Source organism: Heloderma suspectum, chromosome 4 (genome assembly GCF_057233095.1).
Source record: "Heloderma suspectum isolate Gila_16-S chromosome 4, 16-S_ref, whole genome shotgun sequence".
In the NCBI taxonomy this organism is placed as follows: Eukaryota; Metazoa; Chordata; class Lepidosauria; order Squamata; family Helodermatidae; genus Heloderma; species Heloderma suspectum.
Window position 1 is genome coordinate 48,948,266 of NC_139461.1, and position 22,501 is coordinate 48,970,766.

The 22,501-nt window shown below is 41.7% G+C and overlaps 1 protein-coding gene across 8 annotated transcripts in view; it reads right to left on the reverse strand.

Moving 5' to 3' along the window:
• Window positions 1–22,501, reverse strand: part of LOC146346811 (carbonic anhydrase 2-like) — a 120,723-nt gene that overhangs the window by 86,743 nt on the left and 11,479 nt on the right. For 5 of the 8 annotated variants that reach the window (XM_084849203.1, XM_084849204.1, XM_084849206.1 and 2 more), the window contains exons 3-7: window positions 16,493–16,611; window positions 14,877–14,969; window positions 13,188–13,250; window positions 11,299–11,454; window positions 6,931–7,030 (exon numbers count right to left, since the gene is read on the reverse strand). In XM_084849203.1, the coding sequence (XP_084705329.1) occupies window positions 6,931–7,030; window positions 11,299–11,454; window positions 13,188–13,250; window positions 14,877–14,969; window positions 16,493–16,611 (531 nt within the window). Of the gene's footprint in view, window positions 1–114; window positions 5,584–6,930; window positions 7,031–7,370; window positions 9,122–11,298; window positions 11,455–13,187; window positions 13,251–14,876; window positions 14,970–16,492; window positions 16,612–22,501 lie in introns of those variants that run through there. The other 3 variants (XM_084849202.1, XM_084849209.1, XM_084849207.1) reach the window with 3 other exon arrangements.

Consider the following 22,501-nt stretch of genomic DNA (forward strand, 5'->3'; position numbering starts at 1 on the left):
CACACTCCGGGAGAGAGCGGAGGACAGGAAGGCCTGACGTGCTATGTGTCAAGGGCTCCTTGGAGGCCTCTCTCAGTCTAATCCAGTAGCCAAGTCCACACACAGACAAAGGGATTCCTTTCAAAGCTTTATTCTTCTTTTACAACTTAACTATACCGTTTGCAACTAGATCTGAGCAGCACAGTACCTATGCCCTAAGTTGGAACAGTTGGTCCCCGTTTGAAAGGGAATTACTGGCAGACCCCTGAACTTAAGGACTAGGGAGAGTCCTTCCCCTTTTCCCTTGGATCCTCTGGGCGCAGCCGTTGTTTGCGCGCCAACCGGGCACTACGCCTCCTTTCCGCACCCTCCATCTGGCGCCGCTCTCTGCGTCTGCGTCGCGTGTCCACCAAGTCTGCTATCCGCACTCTGTTACTCCCTGGACTGCTATCTAAGCTAGGAATGTTGGTGGGAGGAATCTCCATCAGCTGTTGGCCCTGGGAAAGAGGAGCGCGCTCCCTCCCAGGAGCGACTGCTCTTCCTCAGAATCAGAACTACTCTGGGATTCTATAGGCTCAGTGTCCATCCTGACACTATGGTCCATGGGGTCACGAAGAGTCGGACACGACTTAACGACTGAACAACAACAACATAGATGATATAGATATATCTAAGTGGTTTACAAAATCAAACAATTAAAATATATCATAATAAATACAAAAACTAATCAATTTAAATGTTTAAAATCTTTAAAACCGAAACCAATTACACAATGAGTATTAAACAAACTAACTGGGCAGCACAATCACTCAGGGAAGGCTTGGGTAACAAGATGGGTCTTCAACAGGCACCTAAAACACACCAGAGATGGTGCCTCTTGAATACCAGGGGGCAGGACACTCCACAGTGTGGGTGCCACTACGAAGAAGGCCCGCTTCCAGGTTGCTGCCAGATGGTAAACCAGCAAGACCTCCTCCAATTATCTTAGCAATTGTACTGCTCCTATGTCCAAAGTCCAAACACACCTTCTTCCTCCCTTTCCTGAGGTGATCACTTTTCTTAAAGCTGACAGTACTGATCGGTCCATTTAGACCAGTATTGTCAACACTGACTGCCAGCAGCTCTCCAGTGTTTCACCAAGGAGTCTTTCGCTGCCCTACCTGGGGATACCAGGGACTGAACCTGGGATGTTGTACATGCAAAGCATGTGCTGTTCCACTAAGCTACAGCCTCTTCCCACATCTGAACATGCCTTTATGTTTGTAGTGTGTACGTGAATGTATTTGGAAGAGCTGGTATTCCTATTTCTTCCCCTTCTTTTGGCAAAACATTTGGCATTTCTCGAGATATAGATTTGGTTAGAAGGAGAAGAGCAAAAACAATTTGAAAAGAGGGGCTTTGGGTGTGTTTGTATTGAGGATCACATTTGACCAACAATTTGTTACAGTTAATTAATTAGTTGTATTGTGTTACTAGATCTTCATAGCCCTGTTAATGCACTTTGGATTCAAATAAAAACATTTAATTATTTTCCACATAATGAGGCAATTATATAATTGGGGAGATTGCTGTGCTGGGAGAAAGTGCTCTTCATATTCATAAATTGAAATGAAGGTGTTTTGTAAGAAGAACCCACCTGGGGAGATGACCATTTTTGTGCCTTTGGAGCACTGATATTCCTGGTAGGAATATCTCAAATAGTTTCAAATAGTTTCCATTTGAAACTATGCCGTTTCAAATAGTTTCCATTTGAAATGGCAAGATGTTCTAAGGCTCTTCATTAGTTAATGGCCACGCTTTCCTATTTTCTTATCATGATTATTATTTTTTCATCATCATCATAATTATTATTATTTACATTTCTATACCACCCAATAGTCAAAGCTCTCTGGGCAGTTCACAACGATTAAAAATACAGTGTACAGAGATTAAAAACAATTTACATAAAAAACACATGAACCGACAACATACACAAAAGAAACATATATCTAAAACAACTTGAAACAAACAATCTCAAAAACAGACAACCATAACCCTAAGGCATTCCAGGATTGATTAAAACTTATACACGGCCAAATGCCTGGGGGAAGAGAAAGGTCTTAATCTGGTGCCGAAAAGATAACAATGTTGGTGAAAGGTGGGCCTCATCAGGGAAATCATTCCATAATTTGGGGGCCACCACCGAGAAGGCCGTCTCCCCTGTCGTTGTCTTCCAAGCTTCCCTCGGTGTAGGCAGCCGGAGGAGGGCCTTAGATGTTGAGCATAGGGTATGGGTAGGTTTGTGTCAGGAGAGGTGCTTTGTCAGGTATTGTGGTCCCAAGCCGTGTAAGGCTTTATATAGATTAAAACCAGCACCAGGCTAGAGGGGACTGCAGGCAAGCCACCAAAATCACTGAGGTTGGAAGGTGGACTGGAAAGGGATACAGCACATAGGTGTCTCAATTGCCTTCCGCTCTCCCGATGTCATTGCCTCCCACCCCCATAACACCCTCTGCTCAGCACCACATCTATAGTGGCCCCAACTTCCTCCACCAGAAAACACATTTCAGGCCCACTAAAACCACTTTCCAAGTTATGGTTAACTGATGGCGCTCTCCCGTATTATAGATTGACACACTGGAGGAGGTTAGATGGTAGTACCTCCCCCCAGGAGTAGATGTTCTTGCTGCCGTTTTTGCCGTTATGTCATTAAGTCCCATTGTTTTAAATGAACCTGTTCTAAGTATGACTTGGTGTGGATTCAACCAATAGTATTCTCAGGCTGCAATCCTAGGCATGTTTAGACAGCAAAAAATCCTACAACTCCCAGCATCCCCCAGCAAGCATGCTGACTGGGGGTTGCAGGGAGTTGTAGGACTTTTTTCTGCCTAAATATGCATAGGATTCCACCTTTAATCACAGAACTAAACACAGAACAAAGTCACTCAGTCAGTCACTCAGTTTTATTCATCCATCATAAATTATCTACTAATTGCTTTAATTTAGTGTCCTTAAATTAACAAACTCGCCATTCATTTTTGCCATTTTAGTAATTGACTTTCACACGTTCTGCACCGCATGCCAAAACCTTGATTTTCTATCATCACCAAAAGGAGCCTGGGATCTTTTCCTGTCTATTGTACACTTCAAAGCATTTGTCCTGCCCAAAAGCTGCCATGCTGTGATGCTCCATAGAGGTGTTTTTCCACACTCTGCTGTGAAATAAATATGAGGCACAATTGTGACCTCTCAGTATAAATAAACAGGGAGGGAGAAAATAATTCAGGAAGAAGAACCCTGCAGTTCCAAACACGTTCCTTTTTGGACAAAATTGGCAATGAAGAATGACCCATTAATATGGAGAGAATAGTTAGGACTCTGTTTGTTTCCTGATCGCACCAACTTTGTGTGCTGTGTAATTGGTTTGTGTGCAGTGCACTAATGTAGAGAAAGCTGCAGAGGCTGAAACTGGTTTTAGGAAGGCAAGAAAGACCAGTGAGGGGATCTCTACACCTCAAGTTTATTGCGCATTTATGGTTGCTCACTCACAGAATTGTGCAGGTTTGTTACATGACATCGTCGTTGTCCAGTCATAATTCCACTGTTTCTTCCCACCTATCCTGTGTTTTCCTCAAACGGAAAAAATTGGGTATTTTTCCAGATATGCGCAAATGGAGCACCATGACCTCCCCGTGTATTTCTCCCCTAGCGTGAATGACGCGCTGGGTGTGGTTGTTGGGGGCGTGGTCATGATGTCGAAGGTGGTGACGAAGGTCTGGTGGGTGTTCAGCCTTCCTGATCCTGTGCCATTTTGGCTCCTTGCCATTTTCAGCCTGCCTGCTAAAAACAGAGCAGCAGAATGGCAGAGCAGCAGCGGGGGGGGGGGGCGGCAAAGCGGAGGAGCAGCAGAAGGGCTGAACGGCAGGGACTGGCCAAAAGCATGGAAGCGGAGGCGGGGCCCAGGGAGATGGGTGGGGGGCTGTCCATGTGTCAGTCCCCATCCACCAGTAATGTGGAAGGGGAGGGTAAAGGGACAGGGACCCAGGAGCAAGTATCGCTGAACCTGAAGCGTGTGTAATGCCTCTTCATGGAAACATAAGGCTACAGGAATGGCCATCTACAGAGAAGGAAGTGCGTGTAAAGGGAATCAGTTGTGATCCTGCATTTAAAATGGAAGTGGAAAGCCCCGTTTTAAATGCAGGATTTTAGGCTGGTGTAGAAATCCCCTGAGCAAACAAGCTTTACCAGAGGCCCACAAAATTTCCACAAATATATTGCTAATACTATTGGCATTTTCTTGCCCATTGTTGGAGCAGCCTTGCAATTACAGAGGAACAGACAACTAGTGTAGTAATGAGGAACTATAGGGTTAAGTGTTAAGTCTTTGCTATTTTGGGTTCTAGCTAAAGACTCCACCCTCAGGCTGTTCTGGGGTTTTACTTTTATTTTTCTATTCAGTTCTGTTTTCTTGTTCCTCAGTAACAGGCTTTTGGTTTGGGGCCTACAAAAATTGAGTAGCTTTTCTGCCTTCTTTAAAAGTGAGGAACTTAACAATAAAGTCTGTTCCTTACATTGGGCCTGTCAGGCACAACTTCCTTTGCAACTAAGCCCTGAGGAAATGGTGAGTCAAGCTCTGGTAGAGGGCTGGTTGTCAGGGAGGCAGATGGCATTCTGTTGAGGCAGTATAAGAATCCATGTGCCTCAATAATTCCAATGAAATGTCTTTTCTGAATATGCAATCCTAAAGAAGGTGCCTCAATAATTCCAATTAAATGTCTTTTCTGAATATGCAATCCTAAAGAATGTCTCGGCCTGTAATCCACTGAATAGGTGCAGGGTATTCTAGCAACGCAAACAAGCGCTGTAGTATCCTTTCTTCATTGCATAGTTCATTCAACTGACCTGCTCTAGCTGTGTGCATTTCTTTTCTACATAATCAAAGTCTTCCTATAATGGACTGGTCACTTCCTTACTCTGCTATTTTTACACCTTGGTAAAAATAGAGGTAACCTTGGTGCTTAATTACTTATGCTCTGCCTGGGTCATTATTAAACATTATTAAGTAGGCCCTTTCTTGTTCTTTCATTAGCCCAGTCATTTCATCCATCACTGAACAGAATTGTTCTCAGTTAGCCTGTTGCTATAGAATCCAAATGCTTAGCTCCTGTAAATATCAATTAAGGGCGATCAGCACTTTTGTTAATCAAGATAGTTAAGGAGCATCGTAAACCCCATCTCAGTCCAACAAGGGTGATCTCCATGCAGAAATAACTGCAGAGCACTGCTTACCCTTCTGGAAGTGGAGTGTTGCTGCTCCATCTCGATGAATGCATGCTTGGTGCTTGTCAGATCTGAGAACACCAACCACCTATTTGAGAGATGGAGAGCATCTCTACACCAGCCTAAAATCCTGTGTTTGAAACGGGGCTTTCTGCTTCCATTTTAAATGTGGGATCACAACTGACTACCTTTACGTGTGCTTCGTTTCCCCCCTCTTTCTCCCTGTATCTGAGTCTTCCATTATCTTTCATTGATCTCTCTCCTCTTCTTGCCGCTTTTACTCTTTTCAGGGCGGAAACTGAAGCGGAACACAACGGGGTAATTTGAGAGCTCCTTATCTGCGATCTATTTAAAAACGGAACAAAGGGCATTTAGTGCAGGAGAAGCCTTGAATGATCATGGCGTCATGTAAAGAGCCCGCAAACTTCCGTGAAGGAGCAATCTCAATCACAGGATAAAAGTGTGAAGGAGCCGGGAAAATTGATTCTAGCTTCTTTCCCCCATCAACAGGATGGTCAAAATTCCGATATCATGCTAGACATCTGCTAGCACAATGGGACAATCTAATCCCTGCTAAAACAAGCAGATCCCTAAAACTTCCAGTATTAGGGATATGCCCCCTTCTTTACACCATCATGGCACAATGCACAAGAATCAGCCTTTACCAATGCTAGGCAATGCTCATCTATAATATCCATCCTGACTACAAAAACCTGTGGGTTTTGTTCTTATTGATAACCATCCATGTATCAGCCAAGTTTACATACGTTGAACAAGAAACAGAAAATATTCCTATCAGTGCACTTTTAATTAAGTCTGCAAAAGACATCATTTTTGTCAATGGACATCACAATCCTATGTATGTTTACTCGGAAGTAAGTCCCACTGTGACCAATGGGTCTATAGTGTTTACGACTGCAGCCTAAAATGTTATATTATCTTTCTAAATTCTTGTGTGCTGTTTTCTAATATTAAAAGTCAGCGATAAAAACAAACCTGAGACCTGCAACTTTTTCAGTTTACTTTCCATATTTTATTTCAGTTGCTTGCACCATGGCTTGAAAAATGAAACATTTCCCAAGGTGGCTCAAAACAATAAAAACAACAGAACAATAGCAACTCAAAATTGAGATCATAAGATTGAGTGACTTTGAGCGCACAATCCTATGCAGGCTTAGACAGAAAAAAGTCCTACAACTCCCAGCAGCCAGCACAGTTGGCTGGGGAATTCTGGGAGTTGTAGGACTCCCTGCCACCTTCAAAAATTAATGTTTTTATTTAAAAAAAAAAAACTTGAGAAATGTTATTACACCAGGTTCTGCTTCCTGTTCCTGAATCTGCCACTGATCTGCTGCTCACCAGGCAGGAAGAGAAGGAAAGAGGGGCTTCCTGGCCCCACAGACTTTTCCCCTTTGCTCTCTCCCCATCTCTCCACTCCCAGCCTCTAGCTTTGTTATTTCTCCCAACCCCTTTTCTCACTATTTCTCTCTCTTCCCCATCCGTAGCCTTAGTCTTTCTTTCCATCTTAGCCCCTAGGCATAGGGCATCTCTACACCAGCCTAAAATCTTGCATTTAAAACGGGGCTTTCTGCTTCCGTTTTAAATGCAGGATCACAACTGACTACCTTTACATGCGCTTCATTTCCCCTCTCCCCCCCCCCTCTTTCTCCCTGTATTTGAGTCTTCCATTACCTTTCATTGATCTCGCTCCTCTTCTTGCTGCTTTACTCTTTTCACGGAGGAAACTGAAGCTGAATGCAAGGAGGTAATTTGATAGCTCATTATCTGCGATCTATTTAAAAATGGAACAAAGGGCATTTAGTGCAGGAGACACCCTGTAGGATCACGGCAGGATCATTGCCGTGAAGAGCCCGCAAATTTCCATGAAGGAGCAATCTCAATCGCAGGATAAAAGCTCAATGTGAAGGAGCCCTTACTCTTTCTCTCCCACTTGCCCCTTTATCTTGCTGTTCCTCTCCACTCCCAGCATTTAGCCTTGCTATTTTTCCTGCTTCTAGCCTCTAGCTTCATTCTTTCTCACCCCTCTACCCCTTTGCCTTGCTATTCCCCTCTCCCTCCCAACCTCTAGTCTTGCTATTTCTCCCCCATGCACATCTCTTTTGACTAGCCAGGCCCCCGTGACAGCCATTGTGTGATTAGCCACATCCTCTTTTGTAGTGGCACCCACAGCAATTTCTCAAATTCCCAAAAGTGCCCATGGGTTCAAAAAGATGGGGGATCCCTCCTGTAATTGGTTGCCTAATAAACTTGATTTGAGTACAACTGGAAGAGAGAACATTGAGACAGCAGGAGCAACCAGCATGCAGCACAGAGAAGATAGGTCAACAGATGGGTTTTTGAAAACAGGGGAGACTGGCAAGTTTGAACACAATAGGGAAAGAGCCAGGCAAGATAAAGAGTATGATTATGTGGTGAAGAGGAAGGTTTATGTGGGGGCGGGGGAGAAATAGCAACCGGGAACAGGATGAGGTCCAGGCGGCACGTGGTGGGATTAGATGAGAACAGCAGGATTGGGGAGGGGAAAAAAATGAAAGGACAGAGAGAGATGTAAGACGATACGACTCCAATAACTGATTGGTACCAACGTCTATTCAGCAGGAGAAATACTTTCATACAGTTTGTTGTATGAAAAAGCCTCGCTGGAACAGGGCTACTCTCTGCAATTATATGCTACTGCAAACATGTTAAGTCCTACCCATTTCAATTCAGTAGATGTACTGACTTTTCAAACCAATTGTTTCGGAGGGGTAGCCATGTTAATCTGTTGCAGTGAAACTAATGAAGACCCCTGTAGCATCTTAAAGGCTAGCACATTTATTATGGCATTATTTTGTTAGTTTTTAAGATGCTAATGAGCTCCCTGTTGGTTGTTTCAAACTAAAATTTGTAATTACTTCCCAGCCTGAAAAAAATTTCAAGAATTTTTATTATTTATATGTGCAGTAAATTGGACACATATTAATGTATAATTCGCTTGTCCCCACTCTATTTTCTTACAGTGCAATAAGAGACTAGAAACGGAAACATAAATATATATATATATATATATATTTATTATAGAATGTATCTAAAATACAATTATTAATTTCTTATTTAAATTATGTCATTATTTTTAAATGGTACAGTGCTCTGTATTATATCTATGGTATCAACAATTTTTACATATAATAGTACTTAATTTAGGTCAGTTGACATTTGGTAGTTAAAAATAAAATACACTAACATTAAGACATGATTCGTATTTATGGCTAAAAATGTAAAACAATTAAAATATGTACACTTCAAACTTTTTAAAAGCTAAGACATTTAATCTTCAATACTAATGTTGCATTTTAATGCCTATGTTGATACAATGTATTATCCTAAATCAGATGGCTTATTTTTATGTGGCTTATCATCCTATCCCTTGACAAACTGCCAAAGGAAAATATCCTATACAACATCAGCACCAAAATCACAGCAATTCTCATCAAACATCACACCATGATTCTGCTCCCCTGCCCTCTTCCTGGCATACACACTGCACACACACACACACACACCCTGCAATCAATAAGCTTTCCTCTTGGTTTATGGCCTTTTGCATTTCATTATTAATAACTTCAGAAGATGATAGGAAGAAAAGAGAGTGCTAGGAGGAAAAAGAAGAAATGTCACCAGTGCACATATGGCATTAGTTTGATTTGTGCTTAGCAGAAAGAACTAAACCTTCAAGGACACAGCAACATTTAATTGACACAGCTTATTGGAATGAGGCTCTAACTTCTCTGCTCTTCAGGGGCTGACAAGGGCGCCAGTTGTCAACCATGGTGCATTGAGGCTCATTCTCATCATTAAAGCAAAGACAACGGAGTTTGTTAATCTGGAGGGGGGAAAGAAATGGGATCAGTATTCATTTGCTTCCAGTGAAACTATGTATATTGCTGGAGAGTCTCTTTCTGTGCATAGCAAAAAAGGAGTGTAAATATCTGTGTGTACATAACCATTCTCTGATTTTTGTCACTGGTATATATTTGAAGGGCCAGTTTAGTTTTTAAGTACAATTCTATCATTCTTCCCATCATGAATTTTTCACACATGAAAAAAATGGAGACCAGTCCGTAACAGTGGCCTAAAAGGAGCACAGGTCATGCTTTTTGTGTAGAAGGTCCCAAACTCAATTCCGAGAATTTCAAAATCCCAGGCTCAGTCTCTAGTATCTAAAGCATTAGGACTGGGAAAGACCTCTGCCCATGTGTGATCCTGAAGAGCTACTGCTGGTTAGATTAGACAATAACGAGTTACACGTATCAATGGACTGATCTAATATAAGGCAGCTTCACAGATTCATGGGTTAGAGAAAATTTGTTAAAAATGAACTAGAGCTGTCTATGTTATTTACACATAATCCGAAAAATAGTTTTGTCATAACAGTTTTGTGTGTTAGGGCGTGATCCAATAGTGGTAGTTGGCCGCCTCCGAACTCAGAGGTGACAGACTATCCGATGCTGGACGGGTGGAGCTCGGAGGGGATCTTCTCCTCCGTGCTCCAGCCGCCCTGCATTAGCAGCTAGACACCTGATTTCGGCTGTTTAGCCAGGGTGGCTGGGAGTGGGGGGAGAGGCCGGACAGCGCATAGGAAGCATTGTAACAATGCTTCCATCCCCTCCCCGTCCCCAGGAATGCCCTCCTTCCCCTGCTCCACACTGCTCTTACAAGCGTGCAGCTGGGAAGAACTGAGTGTCTTACGAAGCGGTGGGGGCGGGGAGGCAGTTTTCTGGGAACTGACCTCAGAGTGCTGGCTTCGAGGTCAGTTCCCATTAACCGAAAAATCCTATGGCCATCCAGCCACTGTCTAATGGCCATAGGACTGTGCCCTTAAGGTGTGTTTTATTCATTCACTTATTACATTTCTATACTGTCCAATAGCCAAAGCTCTCTGGGAGGTTTATAAAGATTATATTTGTAAAACAGCTGTAGTATAATACTGCTGTGTGTGCCTGAAGTGACTAATAACTATACCTGGTAATATACACTTTTCAAAAGGGTTTTTTTCCCTAAACCTCAATGTGTATGGCATTTATTCAGTTGTACTACTACAGTTATCTGTAGGAACCCCTTCAGATTTAGTCTTCACGTGTGCATGTGGCATGTGTGTGTGATTTTTGCACTTGTTCAGATCTAACTCCAAATTCCAGGCCATTTTATTATGGCCACCCAACCATACATGAAGCTCTCTCATGTACAATTAATGCATATATAATTAAATGTGAGTTATGCTTAGACATACACTCCATTTCATTTAACTGACTGAGGGTATTGTGTCTATGAATTGACACAAATGAATGATAACTGCTTACACAAGTGCAAGAATGGCTATATCATCTGATAGCACATCTCTCATTTACTTGTAAAGGATGCAACTCTCTTGCTTAGCTCAGAAAGCCACACACCTTTCCCTCTGCGTCTCTCATCCCTTTGTGTCTGTCTGTGAGCATTCAACTGGGCAGATGGCTGAGGACGTATTGACTGTGTACTTTAAAAATAATGTATTATGTTGGTTTGAGTTTCCTACAAGCCTATGAGACTTCTTGATGGGTGTAGATTTTTGAGAATGTTAGTTTATTTTATTTATTTCAAACATTTGTATCCTGCCCTATGCCATTAAGATCTTGGGGCAGCATACAGATAAAAATATATTCCCACTATTCCCCCCCCCCTGCAATCAAGCTAATTACAGCTGGTGGGGGAGCATTTATATTGGAGAAAGGGTATACAAGGAAAAGGACAAACACCTTTTCCAGAGCATCAGTTCCCCAATCTGCAAAGCATTTCCATGAGGCTGCTAATTAGCAGAACAAAACCAGGGTATATCCTAATCATTCTGGTTTTGCCCTTATTTGTCACATACCAACAGATCCCCCTGGAGCATGAGTGTGCTTATATTTTCTTATAGTAAACTGCAGTTCCAGTGTAGACAACTTACCATTCTTGAAACCAACAAACAGAAAGGTTAGAATGTTTTCTGATAAACACAGTTTTTGCAGCAAAAGGTTTTACCTGTTCTTTGCTGACAGTTACGGGCTCCTTCAGAACAATCCAGGTGACACATTCCAGCAAGGGAGGAGTGGTCAGTGATCCTGGATAGGTCCAGAAATCACGGGAACCAGGAAGCAGACCAGTGGGATCAAAGTTTGTGAAGGGCGCCTCTTTGCCCTAGAACACATTTTAAAAGTCTGATAAAACAACCTGACGTGAAAGTTCATGGTGTGTACACACACTTTGGAAGTGATTATGCAGTTTGTAAGGGAGGTTTCATACTTCATGCCAAAAGTAACTTTAACAGCACGATACTATGCATAGGGAGGGGCTGTAGCTCAGTGGTAGAGCCCCTGCTTTGCATGCAGAAAGTCCCAGGTTCAATGCCTGGCTTCCCCAAGCAGGGCTAGAAAAGAATCCTGCCTGAAACCCTGGAAAGGCGCAGCCAATCAGTGTCAACAATACAGGGTGAGATGAACCAATAGTCTGGCTCAGTATAAGGCAGAAATGCCTATGTTTCTATATCTACTCATAAGCGAGTCCCATTAAGTTCAGTGGGATTTACTCTTGGCTAAATGTGTTTAGGAAAGCACCCTATTTTTTTTAAAAAAGCATGCAAGTCAATCCTAAAGGAAATCAACCCTGAGTGCTCATTGGAAGGACAGATACTGGAGGTGAAGCTCAAATATTTTGGCCACCTAATGCGAAGAGAAAACTCCCTGGAAAAGACCCTGATGCTGGGAAAGATTAAAGGCAAAAGGAGAAGGGGACAGCAAAGGATGAGATGGCTAGATAGCATCACCGATGCAATGAATATGGACTTGAGCACACTCCGGGAGAGAGCGGAGGACAGGAAGGCCTGGCGTGCTATGGTCCATGGGGTCACGAAGAGTCGGACACGACTGAACGACTGAACAACAATTAGAGAGGGGGGTGGGAATGGAGGAAGGGCTGTTGGTGCTTGAAACAAGCTCCTGTTGCATTCAAGGGCTCCATAGTTATGCGTGGTTTAGGGCATTTCTACACCAGCCTAAAATCCTGCATTTAAAAGGGGGCATTCTGCTTCCGTTTTAAATACAGGATCACCACCAACTCCCTTTACATGCACTTCCTTTCCCCCACCCCCTTCTCCCCATATCTGAGTCTTCCATTATCTTTCATTGATCTCTCTCCTCTTCTTGCCGCTTTTCCTCTTTTCACAGAGGAAACTGAAGCGGAACACAATGGGGTAATTTGATAGCCCATGATCAGCGATCTATTTAAAAACGGGACAAAGGGCATTTAGTGCAGGAGACGCCTTGGATGATCACAGCATCATGTAAAGAGCGTACAAACGTCTGTGAAGGAGCAATCTGGCTCCCTGTGATGAAGCCCTTAGTTAAGTGCAGATTCTCTTGGCACTGTGTGTCACAACAAAATCTGCACCTGCCGAGCTTGTAGACGTCCCAACTGCATACATGCACCTTGGAATCACAGCCAGTCATGAATAGTTGGCTGCCTCATAACCTGGACTACAATATGGGATGGTGACATTTCAAAGGAGGAAAAATCTAATGAGGATAAATGTATCTTCCTTGTAGAAGTTGTGGCATGATGCAAATCAACTGAACAAGGGCAGGGAGTATTTATTCTTCCTCCCACACTTCTCAAGGGTACCAAGTGAGCAATTTCCTTCAAAACACTTAAGAAACCAAAATGCAGTTGAAAGCACTGTTCCAAGTTTATGTTGTTTGAATATAGGTTTCTTACTGACAAAAGATGGTTGAAGAATCACTATCCAGCTGAAACATGTGGAGTGAGAAGCTAAAAGCAATTCCCTTGTAATACCCTTACAATTATGTTCTTTGAAAGCAGAATACAGAAACCCACAGTGCAATAATTCTTAGCTGCCAAGGAGACAGATGCATTACCTTGTATTTAATGGTGCCCAGTGCATCAACAACTTTCTGTATTCCAGGACAGGCACTTCCTACCTGTGATATAAAAGGCAGATATGTATGTACTTACACTGACTGAGTGAAGAAGCATTTTAAACACATCCCATTGAGCCATTTCATAGACATTTATGTTAATTCAAGATGGAAAATAATGGAAGCATTGTTTTAAAAGCCGAGTATTTTACCACCTCTCATCCAAGCCCTAAATATATTTACATGGAAGGAAATCTCATTGATTTCAGTGGAACACAGCACCAAGGAAGAGTGGTTTCCTGGTCAACAGCTGGTTGGCCACTGTGTGAACAGAATGCTGGACTAGATGGACCCTTGATCTAGTACAGCTCTTCTTATGTCCTTCTGTTCTTAGTGGCATAATTCAATGATTTGTTTGCCACTTGTCCTTGTAAATGGACAAACGCTTTCCTGGCCATCACTTTAAAAAGGAAAGCAGAAAATCAAGCATACGTACTCCCTACACAACTGACAAAGGGCAGTATCTTACACTGCCATTGCACTTCCTCTAGTTCTGTTTCACATGTGCAATGGACTGCAAGTGCAACAGGAACTAGCAGTTCCTAAAGTAAGCATGGAAATGAGCTGCAACACTCATTTCCAGGATGGGACAGGTCGGTGGAGCTCCTTTCTATGAGCTCCATGCACCTGCCCTGTTCCAGAAACTAGCATTGCTGCTTGTTTCTGGTTTTATAAGGAACCGCTAGTTCCTGTTTCGCTAGTGGTCGATTCTGCTAGTGTGGGGGCAGTATAGGATATTGCCCATTGTGTATATATGTGTATAAAAAAGGTAAAGATGTCCCCAACCAGTCGTGTCCGACTCTGGGGGTGGTGCTCATCTCCATTTCTAAGCCGAAGAGCCAGCGCTGTCCGAAGACGCTTCCGTGGTCATGTGGCCAGCATGACTGAACACCGAGGTGCACAGACACTGTTACCTTTCCCGCTGAAGCGGTACCTATTTATCTACTTGCAATTTCTTGCTTTCGAACTGCTAGGTTGGCAGGAGCTGGGACTGAAGACGGGAGCTCACTCAGTCACGCAGCACTCGGGTCTCGAACTGCTGTCCTGCCGACCTTCCAGTTTGCAGTTCAGCGTCTTAACCACTAAGCCACCACGGCCCCTATATATATATGTGTGCGTATACCTGCCAGCAAACCATTGTGCCATGGTTGCTCAGTGTGCTCAAGATTAGGGCCTCAATCATCTGCATTTATGAAAGATTATCGGTCAAAATTGAAGTTATCTGACGCTCCCACAGCATGTGGATTGGCTCACTACTGTGAGTCATCTGGACTTATTTACTCTGCAAACATCTTTCTGCACTATATCTTATCTTGAGGTGTACAATGTATGGGTTGGGTCGACTGATTTGAGATGCTTGCTAACAGACAATGGTCCTTTATCATAACAGGAGGTTGATCTATGTGGCGTTTTGGGATCTTCCAACTCTACGATTCTGTGATTTAAAAAAAAACAAACTTGACTTATTCAATTCTCACAGGAAGTCGAAGGACTAAAATAAAGGGAACACAGTATCACAACGCCACCTTGAGCAACTGTGATCAGTAAATTCACCTTCTAGTGACGTATGTCACCTTGGGCGAAAGCAAAGCCAGCAACGATAGCGAAAGAGGATATAAAGGTACTAACCTTCAAAAACACGCCCACAACTGCCAGGCCATCAGGATGCTTCAGAGCTTCACCAAAACTACCATACTTTGTGTTCCAGTGAACCAAATGAAGCTGGAACAAGAGAAATGCAGAAAGAATATGCCTATTAAAAACACCTTCTCTCAAACTGAAGAGCTAGATAATTTGTATATTAAACATTAACAAGAAATAGTCCCTTTCCTGCAGGGACATTAAAAGAAAAAATTGTTAAGAACTTGTTTGAGCACTGATTTCCTTTGCCATGCAGTGAGGACTGCAAATATAGATATTTGTGCTATGCTGTCACACTGGCTTTTCATGCCCATTCAAACAAGTGTTGAAATGCAAACGTTTTCCCATGTCCTGCAGAGTATATTGTGAAAACCTCTGGCAGCCTTTAGCAGTAAGTTTGCCTGAATATGAACTTTGGGGCTTGGCCTGATGAGAATAGATCTGGGTATATTTTATATAGTTCTTTATTTCAGAAGGCATGGGTCAAGCAGATTGAAAGAGGGAGGATTGAAATTTATTATAAGATGCCTATACAACAAATTCTCTAGGTGTTGTGCAATTTTAAAATAGAATACAATACAAAAAATACAAAACTTTTAAAAGCACAATACAATGTAAAATCAGCACAATAAACATACAAAAGCTGGCATGATAAAAAATACACTATAAAACCAAACTGATAAAATACAGTAAAACTAAGGAGATAAAGCCAGCCAAGAAATAAAGAAGAGTTAAAAAGTATGGACATACAGCAGGGATTAAAATTGCAAAGTAAAAGGTGTGGGAGAACAAAAATATCTTAATCTGGTGGTGATGGAAAGGAAACAATGTCAGTGCCAGGCTAATTTCCCTGGGGAGAGCATTCCATGGGGCGGGGGAGGACTTCAGGTGGTGCAAAATGCAGCAGCAAGACTGATCTCTGAAGTTACTTATTATTTATTATTTATTTAATGTTTTTTTTTACCCAGACCAAAAATGTTTACTCAGACCAATAGACTAAAAGTGTATGTAAAAAAAATGTAGCTTGTGTTCAAAAAGCAAAGAAAGATAATGGCAACGTTCTCTAGGAAGTGGGTTAGTTCCATATTACTGCCACTGAGAGTCAGTTTGTGGAGGGCTTAGAGTGCTAGACTAAAGCAAGGGAGAACCGGATTTAAGTCCCCGCTCAGTCATGAAGTTCAACTCACCGGCTTTGAGACAGTCATTATGTCCCACCCTAAACTACCTCACAGTGCTGTAGTAAGGGTAAAATGGGAGCAGGGAGTAAGAATGCTGCCTTGAGATCCTTGGAGGAAGGCCTGGATTAAAATGTCATTAAAAAAAACCTGCCATAAAAGGACTGGAGCCACCATGTAAAGGCTCTGCTCCTTGCCCCCTCGTTGCTTCATGGGGGAGGACCACCCAATCCTCATGTGGCTCATGTTAATGGGCGGGAGTTCATGTGCTAAAGAAATATTTGCTGGCTGGGCCTTATGGGAGTTGTACTCCAAAACATCTGAAGGACGCCAGGTTGCTTATGCTTACCCTTCCTACCACCTGCTTTAGGATCTTTTTGAATATCTAGGCCAGAAGGAAGCTGTCAGAAGATTAAAAAGAGGTCTTACCTCTGCATCATATTTCACCCCTTCCACAGTGTGTTCAGAACCTTGGCCTTCACAGGATCCCCAATGAATGTGGAACTGGATAAGCTTGTAAGTTCCCTCAACTGGACCACCTTTCAGAACTGAAAGTAAAAACAGCTATATTATAACTTAATATCTACTGCAGTGATTAAGCAAGGACGGGAAGAAGAAATTGCATGGAAAAAATAAAGACATAAATTAAGTCAATGCTCGATTTAGAAAGCAAATACAAGCACTGCGAAGAAGCAAAGTAACACACATTTTCCCCTTTAGGGGCTCTCCCTGCTGAACCACAAACCACTTAGCAGTTGTCTTTTCCCAAGTCAGAGGTTCATGGGTGGTTTACTCACATGTACAGATAGGTCTCAATCCAGAAAAGTCACATTTAACTCCCATTGAAATTGAGATATGCAGCCCAATCCTACATGTTTACTTGGAAATAAATCCTACTGAATTCAAGGATATTTACTCCCAAGCAACCATGCACAGGATTAGACCTAAATTAGTCACAACTAAATCCCATTGATTTAAGTGCAGCACACAATTTAGCCTGGATTGGGACCAAAGCAGTTTCCTGATTTCTGCAACTAGCAATATAGGTATTGTAAAATAAAATGATACATGCAATTGTGCTTTTTAGCACTGCCTGATATGTTACAATATTTTAATGAAAAATAACAATTGTAAATGTACATGTTTAGATATATTTGCTTTTCTAATGGCAAAGTAATTTTTTTAATATATTCATTTTCTTCTTCATGGTTACCAGAATGATCCGCAAAGTAGTATGCTACTACTGACATGAGACAAACTAATGAGACAAACCTGATCCAACTGAAGTCAATAGCAGATTTCCCATTACTTCATTCAGTTCAAGTTTGTACTTTAACAAAACTAATCCTCTGATCTTGCTGTGACATATTGAAGTGTCTCAGCCAATCAGTAGAGAGGTATGCAGGGAAGCATAACTAAGCTATCTTCCCAAATCCAACAACAGTTTTGTTTCTTTGAGGAATCTTGTGGAGATTTATTAAAGATTGCAACATTCATACACAAATAGGTTCTGTGGTTCTGAAATTTGATGTGAACTAACTTGATAAAGGAGTAATTGTTCAAATAAAGCAATTTGGTTGTTGTGGATGAACACAAGTTCAGCAGGCTTATTTACTCAAGAGGCCATGTTTGGCTATTTTATATTAAGTAAGCTAGTATCACTCCTTAGACTTAGAACATCTTGATAGTGCCAAAGAAATAGGTTTTCGCTAAATCTGGCATAAGAAACAATTCATTTTGTAACCATTAATAGGTGTCGATTTGCTGTCTGTCATGTCTGAAGAACCACAATGAAAACCACATTAACTCTTTTTCTCTCTCCTTGCTTTCCCCCCCATTGCTTATGTCACCTCCAGAGGTTATTAATCCCATGCTAAACTTTGGAACTCAAACTGCTTGCCAGAAGATTCTATGGAATGTAGGATCTGTATCTGAACTGCCTGACATGAGTTTGTTTTCAATGGATTAAAAAAAATTAACACCAGGCAACATTTTAAATGCAAAATTCATATTCATATGGCTCCTAAGGGCTGGTTCACACATCTCCATAACTGCTTGATCTCTTATCATTCTATTAATCCATAATGAATGTATGACTTGCTTCCATTAACAAGTACTATCGCTGATGGTTCTTTCACAAATGCGTGTCCTCAAGTGATGAACATGTGTGTGAAAATAGCTGAAATAGAAGGGAACATGGAGTCATGGGACCAAGGAACTTTGTGTCCTCAGCATAATGCACCCTGGCTCTTCTATAAGTTGGAATCAAAGACCTTAATAACATATGTAGATATTGTAGTAAGAGTTAGAAAAGACATAACCTTAGATCCAGAAAAGTGTAAGTAGACTTCTGCTTGTGTAACAGAGCTTTTCCACCTCCTCCTTTGTGCTGTGGTCTCTTGCACATATGTATATAGTATGCATGGCAAGAAATTACTATAAGAAGATAAAAAAAAATTCCCCAAAATATCCCATGCCTGAATGTACTATGCTACTACTGACATGAGACAAACTAATAAGGAGTTTAAAGGATTAGGCTGTGTTGTCCTTGGCTAACCCACAGGCCATTGTTGAGTTCAATCCGGGTGAGTTGTAATCACTATCCAACAGCCTGACATACTGAGCAGAATGCCATATTTTGGGAAGATTTTTTAAAAAAATGTTATCTCTCCCAACCATGCTTTCTATATTTGGAGAAATACTTGGTACTGAATGAGTACACACAGAACCTCACATTCTGAATGATTACCCAGACTTCCTGGTTCAGATCATATAGAATGAGGTAGGCCGCCATATCTGTCACCCTAAGAAACATTTTAGCAGTTTCTTCTGATAAACAGCAGCCAGTTTCGTTGCGAGTCTGAAAGTACCAGGCGGCTGAACATAAGAAGATAGTGGTTTAAAAAAAACCCACACCACCCAGCTTCCCCGAAATGGCCCTTATATACTCTTTTAAGACCTGCCTTAAATGAACTCTATGGCATAGCCCGGAGAACTGAGGACAGCCCGTTCCTATTTAAAGACACATGATTATTCCCGAGTACCTTAAGTCCTCATATGACATAGGTGATAGGGTTACTTCATATGCATTAATTTTCTGTGGTGGCAACACGGTTAAAAAAATACCCTGCTAACCTGCATGCATGCTGCTATGTATAGATGAAGCCTTTGTGTCTATTTTGCTGTATATATATGTGGTGAGAAATAATTAGCCATACTTTTCTGATGTGTCTACACAAATAGCACATACACCACACATCCAATCTATATGGAGTCTGCCTACAAAAAAGTAATATCTTTGTAGAACATTGTCACATGTGAAGCAATCCTAATAAGCCGTGAGAGTTTGCACATATAACTCAGTGTGCAAATAAGTACACACATGCACACATCCACTCAATATTTATTTATATGTACTGTTCCTAAGAAGGATGGGTAAAGAAAGAAGGAAGGGAACAGAACTGTATGATGGGGGTTGAACTTTTTCTCTGTACTTAACATATTTGGTCATTATCATACCTCCCTATTCTAAATCACATTTACTCAGAAGAAGGTCTGATTGATTTCAAGTAATTAGCCTAAAATTGTAGTCTCAGCTGTAAATGTTGTAATATTCAATGTTTCTTTAATACAAAAATATTTGTATTTTTGACTATAATTTAATATAGAAAAGCAGGATATTATTATTATATTCAATGCAACAATTAGAAAATCCAAACAATGAAAATATAAAAGCTAACTGTTCATTCTAAGGAAAACAGACTAAGAAAAAAAGTCTGCGGCAAATCTTGCTTTTTAAAGGTAGGGTCATTTCTCCCTATGCTCCCTCTTCCACTTGGTAAGGCATCACTCATATTCATAGAAGCCTACATATACATACTCACATTATTTATGGCATGAGGAGAAATTTCAAAAACACCCTGAAAAAAGTGTCCTTATAGAAGGGTAGTCTCCCCTTGGTTGACACCCATAGGCTATATCAAAAGGTTCAGTCAGGGTGAGGCTTAACTGCTGTCAAATTATCAATGTGTGCTTTCATAGGATGTTTGGGGAGTTGTTTAATAATTTTTGAGTTATCACACCAAACCTTCTTCTGCCTTATCAAGGTTTCGAACTGCCTACAGAGGTGTCTTTTGGTAAGAGTTAATTATTTTCTGCATCCTTCAATGCTCAGTTTATGTATATTAAACATAATTTTTAAATAAAAATCCAAAGAGAATCATTCATAGAACTACGAGCATAATGCATTCATTATTAGAATAAGAGAAGAAAATGCTTCAAGAAATATTCATTTACTCTGAGTAGAATTTACCTAGTGCAGTAAATGAATAAATGTTTACATACATTAGTCCATAAAAGTAATAGTTCAACCTGCATAATACATTTAAATGAGTTTTAGGTGCTCCCTACAGACCTATGTAGGCTTTTCAGAACATGTTGTGCATTTTCATTCTATATGATCTGTGCTCTGCAACCCATATGGTCTTGAACAATTTCACCGATTTCAGGATCATTATTCTGATATAAGTGTATTATGGTTTGATGTCAAATTTATCTTAAAACCATCCCATGGTAACTAGGTCAACTGTTGGCTGTAGCAATATAGAATTACTGACTAATTTTAAGAAAATAATATATGTGGATGAGCCAGTTTAGAAAAACAGGAAAAAATGGAACCCAAGTTGTGTCTATGTACACAGAGGGAAATGTAGGTCTCAACAGCAGCCATTGAGTTAGATAGCAAAATATATTGTAGGCCAAGACAGAGTTGGTTCTTATTATATGTAGGCAGCTGACTTACATTCTGAAAGCTGCCCTTCTGAGTGGTGTACCTGTTTGAGCAATGTAATGTGCAGGCTGAAGCAAACACCCATGCCCTGCCCGGCTTCTTTGTCTTCTGGTGGTGGCAGCTGTGCCACCACTGTCCCTCCCCTTCCCCCTTCCCACCTGATCTGCTTGGCAGCCAGGTAACCCAGCTGGCCATGCCCCCTTGCCCACTGGCCCACTTATGTTTTTTGGCCTTCGGGACCTCTCGCAATACTTCAGCTGACCTCTCTCAGGCGCCCTGCAGCTGCTACACAAGGTGGAAGCAGCTGACGGGTGGGAGTGGCAGCGAAGCAGGTTCACATACGCACACCCCAAAAAAGTAGGCATGCTGGTGGGCGCAGCCAGCTGGGTGCCCAAGCAGGTCTGGTCGGCAGGAGGCATGCAAGCAAGCGAGCAGCCGCTTCTTGGTCCTGCTGGCCATAATTCACTGCTCTTCCCATGTTCTGCCGCCTGACGCACCCGGATCAGGCTGCTTCATGGTAGGGCTGGCCCTGGTAACGTGGTGGATGCAAACTCACATGAAGTTGCAGCTTCCCTTCTGTGAAAATTAAAGCTATTAACTAGTGGTTGTACATTTCACAGAAGGGGAGCTACGCACTTGTGTGAGCGTGCGGCTCCCACGTTGACTACTCATGCAAGTACATCACTTCCACAAACAACTTTCCCCCTCAAGTCAACTGATAGCTTATAAGAACTGACTCACCATTTGGAGGCAATAACCTGCTCTCTGCTCTAGTTATAGCATAGATGATGCTGGCCAATAACTGCAGTTCAATCTACGTATTTGTATCCCCATCTTGTAGCAAATAATTGTAGTAGTTGTTTTATAGACTGTAATAACTTCGGGTTAAACAACAAAATACTGTTTTCTAGCTCACAAATTTGCTGTTAAGATGAATTATAATACTCTGCTCAAAGTACTATATTATATTACACGTATGTCAGTTTCAAAAAATTTGCAGCAAAACCCATACTGTATTACTCATCTTCCATGAAAGACTACTTATGTCCATGAAACCGTCATTAGAGTTTTCCATATTTTCTCTGCCTGTAAAAAAACTGACTTTCTAAAAAAACGAAAGAAAAAAGCATGCTAAGAGAAAGCCAATTTTCAAATGTACTTAATAGTTAAAAACCTTTAACCAGTTCTTTATAAAATGCAATCAACTGTGGGTTGAATCCAGACTTATGCTTTGAGTAGACCCATTTAAATTAATGGGACTTGAGTTAGTTATGACTAACTTAAATCCCATTGATCTCAATAGGTCTACTCAAGGTATGACTAAGGCTGGATTCATATGACTGTGCACTACGGGTTGTTTATCCTGCCTCTGCACGTGCTGCTCAGAATTTGTTCAATTACCCATACCACATTATAGTTTGCCATGCCATCAGAACCCAGCGCGCCATAGGGGTGGCTTCTAGCCCACCCTACAACTCCTACTGTAAGCTATGGGTTGTGGGGTGGATTAGAATCCATTCTGTGCACTGGAATCGAATGACACGGCAACCTGCGATGCAGCGTGGGTAATTAAGCACATGGCGGGCAAGCATGGGGTTGGGGGAAACAACCCATAGTGCATGGTTTCCCCCGCTGCTTGTGCAAACCCT